A 10,753-nucleotide genomic window follows, 5' to 3' on the forward strand; every position below is an offset into this window, starting at 1 on the left:
TTATGATTGGGATGTCTATTCAAAGGAGATTAGAAGCATACCCGGTTATACATGTTTACAGTATGATTGGGACATGTCTTTTCAAAGGAGATTAGAAGCATACCAGGTTATACATGTTTATGATTGGGATGTCTATTCAAAGGAGATTAGAAGCATACTCGGTTACATGTTTATGATTGGGATGTCTATTCAAAGGAGATTAGAAGCATACCCGGTTATACATGTTTATGATTGGGATGTTGGGATGTCTATTCAAATGAGATTAGAAGCATACCTGGTTATACATGTTTATGATTGGGATGTCTTTTCAAAGGAGATTAGAAGCATACCAGGTTATACATGTTTATGATTGGGATGTCTATTCAAAGGAGATTAGAAGCATACTCGGTTACATGTTTATGATTGGGATGTCTATTCAAAGGAGATTAGAAGCATACCCGGTTATACATGTTTATGATTGGGATGTTGGGATGTCTATTCAAATGAGATTAGAAGCATACCTGGTTATACATGTTTATGATTGGGATGTCTTTTCAAAGGAGATTAGAAGCATACCCGGTTATACATGTTTATGATTGGGATGTTGGGATGTCTATTCAAATGAGATTAGAAGCATACCTGGTTATACATGTTTATGATTGGGATGTCTATTCAAAGGAGATCAGAAGCATACCCGGTTACATATTTATGATTGGGATGTCTATTCAAAGGAGATTAGAAGCATACCCGGTTATACATGTTTATGATTGGGATGTCTATTCAAAGTAGATAAGAAGCATACCTGGTTATACATGTTTATGATTGGGATGTCTATTCAAAGGAGATTAGAAGCATTCCGGTTACATGTTTATGATTGGGATGTCTATTCAAAGGAGATTAGAAGCATACCCGGTTATACATGTTTATGATTGGGATGTCTATTCAAAGTAGATAAGAAGCATACCTGGTTATACATGTTTATGATTGGGATGTCTATTCAAAGGAGATTAGAAGCATACTCGGTTACATGTTTATGATTGGGATGTCTATTCAAAGGAGATTAGAAGCATACCCGGTTATACATGTTTATGATTGGGATGTTGGGATGTCTATTCAAATGAGATTAGAAGCATACCTGGTTATACATGTTTATGATTGGGATGTCTTTTCAAAGGAGATTAGAAGCATACCAGGTTATACATGTTTATGATTGGGATGTCTATTCAAAGGAGATTAGAAGCATACTCGGTTACATGTTTATGATTGGGATGTCTATTCAAAGGAGATTAGAAGCATACCCGGTTATACATGTTTATGATTGGGATGTTGGGATGTCTATTCAAATGAGATTAGAAGCATACCTGGTTATACATGTTTATGATTGGGATGTCTTTTCAAAGGAGATTAGAAGCATACCCGGTTATACATGTTTATGATTGGGATGTTGGGATGTCTATTCAAATGAGATTAGAAGCATACCTGGTTATACATGTTTATGATTGGGATGTCTATTCAAAGGAGATCAGAAGCATACCCGGTTACATATTTATGATTGGGATGTCTATTCAAAGGAGATTAGAAGCATACCCGGTTATACATGTTTATGATTGGGATGTCTATTCAAAGTAGATAAGAAGCATACCTGGTTATACATGTTTATGATTGGGATGTCTATTCAAAGGAGATTAGAAGCATTCCGGTTATTAGTCTACGCCTTCGAGTACGAGTCGAGAATGATTAAGACTGCCACTAAATATGAGCAATCAGGAAGTCAAAGTTCGATGTTGAACAATCATGTTGGTAATCATGCATAACATTAAATCTTGCATTAAGCCAGTTTCACGAAAATGATGAAATGATAAGTAATCGGTAATAACCGCTTATTATATCCTGCAACATACTGAGCCAAAGTAACTTTAGATATTTGGTGTAGCCTAGCTCATAATTATTACGTGAAAGGTAGATTCCTTAGCTTTAGGCCAGTACATACATTGATCAGATATTTTTTACACTACAGTAAGAACTATAATAATACCCAGGTATTGGAAGATAAACATGGAAGGATGCTAACTGAAGCTGAGCCAATTAAAGCAAGGTGGATAGAATACATAGAAGATCTGTATGGAAAGTCTGCAAAACCAAATGAGCTCCCCTTGGAGGAAGAACAACACATACAAATTGATGACATCGGACCGGACCTATTGGAAAGCGAGATAAGAGCGGCGATAACCAGACTGAAAGGAGGAAAAGCAGAAGGAGAAGATGGCATCCCCGCCGAATTCATAGCAGCCTTAGACAAGGGAGCACAGAGAGAATTTTTCAACATCTGTATGGATATTTACCAAGGCGGTAAATGGCCTGATGATTTCTGCAGAAGCATTCTCGTGCCATTGCAGAAGAAGAAGAATACAACTAAGTGTGAAGAACATCGAACTATCAGTCTAATATCCCATGCATCAAAAGTTCTCCTACATGTGCTCACAACCAGACTGGAGAAACATGCCAACGAATGGATAGGAAGAGATCAATTTGGATTTAGAAAAGGCTGTGGAACTAGGGAGGCGATTGGAATTATGTGAGTACTAAGTGAGCGCGGCATAGAATTCAATCAAGATGTGTTTGTCTGTTTTGTGGACTTCGAGAAGGCCTTTGACCGGGTAAACTGGAGCAAGTTAATGGAGATTCTAAAGAAGATTGGTATAGACTGGAGGGACAGAAAGCTCATCGCCGAGTTGTACATGAAACAGACAGCGGTAGTAAGAACTACCATGGGCAAAACAAAATCAGCCACAATAGGGAGAGGAGTGAGATAAGGATGTCTTATGTCTCCAGTCCTATTTAACATCTACGCAGAAGCCATGATAATTGACGCACTTGATGAAATTCAAGAAGGAATACAAGTTGGAGGACAATGGATAAAGTCGGTACGTTTTGCAGATGACCAGGCAATGTTAGCAAGCACGGAGGCTGGACTTCAACGTATGATGGAGAATACCAACAGAGTTGTCAACCAGTATGGGATGAGGATTAACATGAAGAAAACGAAAGTCATGAAGATTGGAAGGGAACAAAGGAGAGTTCACATAGAGATAGAGGGGAAGGAACTTGAACAGGTCAGAGCAAGAGTGGCAATGGCCAAGGAAACTTTCAAACTACACAACTCTCTTTTTACTGCTAGTCTTGAGTTACAATTAAAGAAGAGACTAATGAAATGTTTTGTGTGGAGTGTATTCCTGTATGGCTCAGAAACCTGGACACTAAGGAAAGAGGACAGAAAAAGAATAGACGCATTGGAGATGTGGCTATGGAGAAAGTCTGAGAACATAAAGTGGTCAGACATGGTCACAAAGGAAGTTCTACAGAGGGTTGGTGAGGTCCGCAGGCTGGGAGAAACTATTAAGCTGAGAACGAAAAGGTGGATTGGGCACATCTTGAGACATGACGGACTACTGAAAGATGTGCTTGAAGGTAGAATGAACGGGAAGCGACCAAGAGGGAGAAAGACAATAATGTTGATGGATGATATCAGAGATGGTAGAAATTATTTCACTATGAAAAGGAATGCAGAAGAGCGGTTATTATGATTTTGTGTTTGGTGAGGGACCTGCCTTAAGGCAGATCACCTTTAGAGAGAGAGAGAAGAACACAGATACCAGAAATAAACGTGTTTTGTTTCCTTTGTATTTCAAATAGTAACACGTAGATATTTTTTATTATGTCCAGGATTCCCGGGAAAGATATCGAATGTAATAACCAGTTATTTTCCCACTAGCGGTAGTCTTTACACATTGCTTTGTGATCGGAATTCGTCAATACTGGGATCTGGATACCGGGATTCACTTGACTACCGGGATTCACTTGACTACCGGGATCACAACATAGGCAGCAATGATTTCAATATGAGATTGATGTACAGCTAACAAGTGATCCCTGTGGTTGGGTGTGCCCACTTTACTCAGCAATGATTTCAATATGAGATTGATGTACAGCTAACAAGTGATCCCTGTGGTTGGGTGTGCCCACTTTACTCAGCAATGATTTCAATATGAGATTGATGTACAGCTACATGTAACAAGTAATATACTTGATCCCTGTGGTTGGGTGTGCCCACTTTACTAAGCAATGATTTCAATATGAGATTGATGTACAGCTAACAAGTAATATACTTGATGCCTGTGGTTTGGTGTGCCCACTTTACTAACAGTTGGCATCCTCTAAGTTCAACTGTTACTGTATAATCTTCATTATGAATTCCATTACAGGATAAACAAATGAGATGAAACCATTGAAGCTAGGCCAAGGAACATCTGTTACAAATATTATTAGTAGATACTGTAGTGGTTATGCCTTAAATAAGTAGCCGAATATATTGGCTAGCCACAGTTATTATCCTATGAAGGCTAGCCGCAGTTACAGTACTAGCCTAGTATTAGGGCTAGCCACACTAACTAGCCTATATAGGCTAGCCACACTAACTAGCCTATATAGGCTAGCCACACTAACTAGCCTATATAGGCTAGCCACAGTTACTAAACTCGAAGGACTGCACGTCAACAGCCACATCAGGGGCAATTTGTGCAGTACCACACCAAGCATGGTCTTTAATGTACATCTGCCTGATGTCCTCACATGTGTCCAATTAATGTTTTTGATAAAGAAATGAGGGACAATGTTTTTATCTGAATATTTCATTCTCTTGATCTGAGAATGGGCAAAATTTGTTGTCAAAAGAAGTTCATTGTCATGAGAGATTATCGGTACCAAGTTAGAATCTGTACCATTCGATTATACCCCTAACCCTACCTCCTAACCATAATTCCTAACCCCTAACCCTATTCCCTTTTTTGCCCCTTGTTATCTTGGTGGTAAATATGCAGACCTAGGCAATATATCTTTCCGATTCACAGCGGCCTTGACCGGAGAAATACAACAAACAATGGATAGCCTAGACTCATTGAAAACGTATACCTGGGGACCTTGTGCAGTTGGCACTAGGCGCACTCATTGTACTCAAGGCCTCGCATCTTGTATTCAGTAAGCTAGCGTACATAATTAACATTGTCTTCGGGAACTTACCTTTCGATATCGGCTTATCTTCAGGAAAACTAGAAAACGAAACCGTTTTCTTCCGAGAGTTTTTCCTGGAATTATCCTTCATGATGCTTGGTTTCCTAGGGATACCAGATTTCCCTGAGAAGGACGATTCATCTTCAGGTTCATCGGAACATTTGTCTTGATCTTGTAGTGCTGTGTTCTGCATGATCGCAACTTCCTGCCCCTCGGAATCCATTTTGCACGACAATACTGTTTGTACAGTGCAGAATAGTGTTCGCTTCAATATGTGTGTTACAACGACCACAGTATTGTGGCATTACACTAGTGCGTACCGGGGAAGGCCTAACACATAGGTTAACACAAAACAAAAACATTCTGCAATGCCGCCACCATTTTTACAGCAGACTGACACTGGACAGTCACCTCTCCAGGAGGAAGGGGAAAGAGGTAGGGCATAGGGGAGAGAAAGTGTCCATATGAGAGGTAGGGCATAGGGGAGAGAAAGTGTCCATATGAGAGGTAGGGCATAGGAGAGAGAGAAAGTGTCCATATGAGAGGTAGGGCATAGGGAGAGAAAGTGTCCCTATGAGAGGTAGGGCATAGGAGAGAGGAAGTGTCCCTATGAGAGGTAGGGCATAGGAGAGAGAAAGTGTCCATATGAGAGGTAGGGCATAGGAGAGAGAAAGTGTCCATATGAGAGGTAGGGCATAGGAGAGAGAGAGAGTTTCCATATGAGAGGTAGGGCATAGGGGAGAGAAAGTGTCCATATGAGAGGTAGGGCATAGGGGAGAGAAAGTGTCCATATGAGAGGTAGGGCATAGGGGAGAGAAAGTGTCCATATGAGAGGTAGGGCATAGGGGAGAGAAAGTGTCCCTATGAGAGAAAGAGTGGAGAGAGGGGAATTCCCCAGAAAGTTAAAGTATCGAAATACTAGAGCAACGGTTTTCTTGAAATGTCATGAAATAGATTGCGTTTTTCGTGAAATAGCTTTCAGGGTGACGATCCATTCGGTATAAGTAACACGATCGGTCGGTGTTTATGTGAAACAGTTGCGGCGTCTGCTCACATGTACGCGATTTCGAAAATAGTTATTGCCGAAAATATTGATACCTTATAGTAAGAATTGTCGTGGAATAAAGTAACCATGTCTTTTAAACATGTCTTTGAAAGTTTGATACAACAAGTTTAATGGCTTTAAGAACTCGGTCAGGACCACCTGCAACTCGCGTATATTAAAGAAGAATACATGTTCAAAGGGTTTCGGGTTCATTCTATCTTAGGTACCATTCCAACCGGTCACACAGTCACATACGTCAGCAGAAACTCTAGGTGTCTTGGGTGGGGCACGACAAATTTCGTCTTTCGATAACCGGTTAAAAGGGAGTGAAGATTTGCTTACAAAGGAATGTCTAATGTCCGGTAATCTGACCTAGTTTCGAATGAGGTGTAACAGAAGTGTTAGACACCACCATCGATCCCAGAAAAATACACACACAGCTTGCTACCGTCATTAATTAGACACTAGTGTACAGTCAATACATGCAGCTAAGGTCATTACCCACAACACAGTGTACATAGCAGCGATGGACATCTCAGGTCTAGATAACAGATAACAAGGTATTACGTTTCATTGCTGTGTGCATTTTGTAGCGAAAAGAAAACAACTTCACTTGCAAGCAACAGAAAGTTAACCCTGTAGAGGGCGGCACGCGAGTCTTATAACCGGTTCACAAAAAAGGAAAGTAAATTAACTGTTTCACCGTTAACTGTCAAATTTGTTATTTGTAGACCCAACATTTAACAAGAGAGTACAGTTTAATTTTAGTTCAGCTTAAGTTTGTTACTACCTTGATTTCCTGCATAACCGATGAACACAATGTTAATGTACTAGTTATGATCATAACACAGTTATTCTGGTTCTTACAATAAAAACGGTAGATCAGTTTGCATGGGGTCTCGAAAACCTCACCTTTGATCTCAAACCTTAGATGTTGGTTATTGAATATTGAACTTGTTATTAAAACAAAATCATGTTAAATGTGTGACATTTAACCTTGATATGGTTTGTAATGTTGACTTTTTTGACTGGAATTTGGTGCCGCCACTGCCCTGGAGTGGGCGGAAAGTGGGACAGGAGTACGGATGGTACAGAGAAAGGGCTATCATAAACTATCGCATTACATATAATTGGCAGTGGGCGGAAAGTGGGACAGGAGTACGGAGGGTACAGAGAAAGGGCTATCATAAACTATCGCATTACATATAATTGGCAGTGGGCGGAAAGTGGGACAGGAGTACGGAGGGTACAGAGAAAGGGCTATCATAAACTATCGCATTACATATAATTGGGAGTGGGCGGAAAGTGGGACAGGAGTACGGAGGGTACAGAGAAAGGGCTATCATAAACTATCGCATTACATATAATTGGCAGTGGGCGGAAAGTGGGACAGGAGTACGGAGGGTACAGAGAAAGGGCTATCATAAACTATCGCATTACATATAATTGGCAGTGGGCGGAAAGTGGGACAGGAGTACGGAGGGTACAGAGAAAGGGCTATCATAAACTATCGCATTACATATAATTGGCAGTGGGCGGAAAGTGGGACAGGAGTACGGAGGGTACAGAGAAAGGGCTATCATAAACTATCGCATTACATATAATTGGGAGTGGGCGGAAAGTGGGACAGGGGTACGGAGGGTACAGAGAAAGGGCTATCATAAACTATCGCATTACATATAATTGGCAGTGGGCGGAAAGTGGGACAGGAGTACGGAGGGTACAGAGAAAGGGCTATCATAAACTATCGCATTACATATAATTGGGAGTGGGCGGAAAGTGGGACAGGAGTACGGAGGGTACAGAGAAAGGGCTATCATAAACTATCGCATTACATATAATTGGCAGTGGGCGGAAAGTGGGACAGGAGTACGGAGGGTACAGAGAAAGGGCTATCATAAACTATCGCATTACATATAATTGGCAGTGGGCGGAAAGTGGGACAGGAGTACGGAGGGTACAGAGAAAGGGCTATCATAAACTATCGCATTACATATAATTGGCAGTGGGCGGAAAGTGGGACAGGAGTACGGAGGGTACAGAGAAAGGGCTATCATAAACTATCGCATTACATATAATTGGGAGTGGGCGGAAAGTGGGACAGGAGTACGGAGGGTACAGAGAAAGGGCTATCATAAACTATCGCATTACATATAATTGGCAGTGGGCGGAAAGTGGGACAGGAGTACGGAGTGTACAGAGAAAGGGCTATCATAAACTATCGCATTACATATAATTGGCAGTGGGCGGAAAGTGGGACAGGAGTACGGAGTGTACAGAGAAAGGGCTATCATAAACTATCCATTACATATAATTGGCAGTGGGCGGAAAGTGGGACAGGAGTATGCCTGCTACAGCGAAAGGGCTATCATAAACTATCGCATTACATATAATTGGGAGTGGGCGGAAAGAGTGACAGGAGTATGCCGTGTACAGAGTAAGGGCTATCATAAACTATCGCATTACATATAATTGATATTGAAATATGCATACAAGCTTGAATCAAATCCACAGTCTTCATCAAACTTCTATGATATGTTGCTAAATATGTACAAATCTAACTAGGGTCACATATTTAAATTGTAGTTATTTCTGTGTCGTTAACCGAAAGAAAATATTGGGATCTATTTTGTGTTTTTTTTAATCTATTCCTTTAGTTTCGAAGCATCAAACGAAGATATTTAAATGAAGAATTCTTTATCGTATAAGGGTCAAGAAGGTCATCTATTCCGGTGCGTCAAATATATTCCTAACCAAAGTTTATGGACCGCTACGTGTTTGTGCGGGGCGACGTGGGTGAATATGAATATGAATATGAAATAAGATTCTGCAGTAGATTTGCCTTACTGGCATGCTCCTACACCAAAATGTGACCAAATATCTTGGCGATTTACTTTTATTTGAAACTACTTGAGTATGTTATCCACGTAATTCCACTGTAGGCGTTTGTCACCTGTATCGAACAATACTAGATCTGTTTTCGGTGACATCTAGTGATCAAACATGATGCTAACCAACTCGAAAATCATTTGTGATTCCTAAAGCCGGATCTCGAAAGAGAGCATAAGCTAACATGGCAGCACAGCGTAAGTAGCTTCGACACGTTGTCGTTCAGTCAATCGGTAATAGCTATCGGTGTACCTTCGATACAAGAAACAGATCTGTAGATTCGAGACATCATGTACTACTTCATGTGCTTACGGCGATTAGATAGCTTCGACACGAGTAATATATGACGTATACAATGTAATTGCCTATAGACGATCGGTAATAGCTATTTATTGACCGTGAAAACAAATTATACCTTTAAGTAGTTACAATGCAACAGATTCAAATTCTGCATGTTCAACAATAGTGCAAATCGAAATAAAAGGATAAAATGTAAGGAAAACATGTTGACTGGGAGTCGAACCCGGGATCTCGCTCATACAGAACGAGAGCCATACCTATTAACCAACAGGCCGCTTGTACTTAAGTTAACATGGTAGCATAGCCTAAGTAGCTTCGACACGTTCTCGTCGTCCAGTCAATCGGTAATAGCTATCGGTTTACCTTCGACACGAGAAACAGATGACGTAATCGCTGCAATTGCCTATAGCCGATCGATAATAGCTATTTATTTCCTAACCGTGGAAATGCTTACCCAGGTGTTTCTCTTTGCAATTCATGTAATTATTTACAAATCATTCCCGAAATCAGCGTCTATGTCGTTCCTTATAGACGCGATCTTCACTAAGTACTGCTCACTCCTAAGCCTATTTTGTATTTTAGCAATAAAAGTGCGATGTGACAAGGGCATTTATCCCTAACAAGTTGCTTCGAGACGTCATCTATGGGTAATTCATCAGCTTACGGCAGCTAGATAGCTTCGACACGACTAATATATGACTTAAACACTGCAATTGCCTTTAGACGATCGGTAATTGCCATTTATTGACCGTGAAAACATGAAAACAAATTATACATTTTTAGTAGTTAGAATGCAACAGATTGAAATTATGCATGTTCAACAATGCAAAATGACACAAACATTGCCTATTGTATTTCTTCAATTCTGTTAACCCTGTATACAACGAATGCTTTCCCAAGTACCGTGTAAATGCCAAAAAGAGACGAAGCAAAAGGAACCCTTGTATTACTAAAGGTATTCTTGTTTCTATTAAAAGAAAAGATAAGCTATTTAAAAGACATATAAAGAACCCGTCTGATGTAAAGAAAACTATATATTCTCAATATCGCAATAAGCTCAATCATGTAATCGAATTTTCTAGAAAATTATATTTCAACAACAAATTTTATAATGCGAGGAGTAACCCAAAAGGCACATGGGATACCATTAACCAAATACTCCATAAGGGTCGTAAACAATCATCGTATCCCTCTTCTTTCAAGGATGGTGACTAACAGATTAACACCGACCATGATATTGCTAATAAATTTAATGACTTTTTCGTCAATCTGGGGCCATCACTGGCAAGTAAAATCTACCACAAACGTAAAACACATGAATCCGTGAACATTGATGTTAACACTAATTCCATGTTTGTTCATCCAGTTATTGAGGAGGAGTTGTTCAAAACAGCAACCTCCTGCATAAAACCCAATAAAGCAGCTGGATCCGATGATTTTAAGACTGGTATTGTAAGACAAGTTATTCGATTT

General features: G+C 40.2%; 1 protein-coding gene across 2 annotated transcripts in view; it reads right to left on the reverse strand.

The window, feature by feature from the left end:
- Positions 1-5,341, reverse strand: part of LOC139983787 (inactive phospholipase C-like protein 2) — a 90,190-nt gene extending 84,849 nt beyond the window's left edge. Inside the window, exon 1 of one of the 2 annotated variants that reach the window (XM_071997562.1) lies at positions 5,056-5,340. In XM_071997562.1, the coding sequence (XP_071853663.1) occupies positions 5,056-5,269 (214 nt within the window). In that variant the 5' untranslated portion in view covers positions 5,270-5,340. Of the gene's footprint in view, positions 1-5,055 lie in introns of both variants that reach the window. The other variant, XM_071997563.1, reaches the window with a different exon arrangement.
- Positions 5,342-10,753: the final 5,412 nt, after the last annotated feature.

The sequence above is a fragment of the Apostichopus japonicus genome, chromosome 16 (assembly GCF_037975245.1).
Source record: "Apostichopus japonicus isolate 1M-3 chromosome 16, ASM3797524v1, whole genome shotgun sequence".
Lineage (NCBI taxonomy): Eukaryota > Metazoa > Echinodermata > Holothuroidea > Aspidochirotida > Stichopodidae > Apostichopus > Apostichopus japonicus.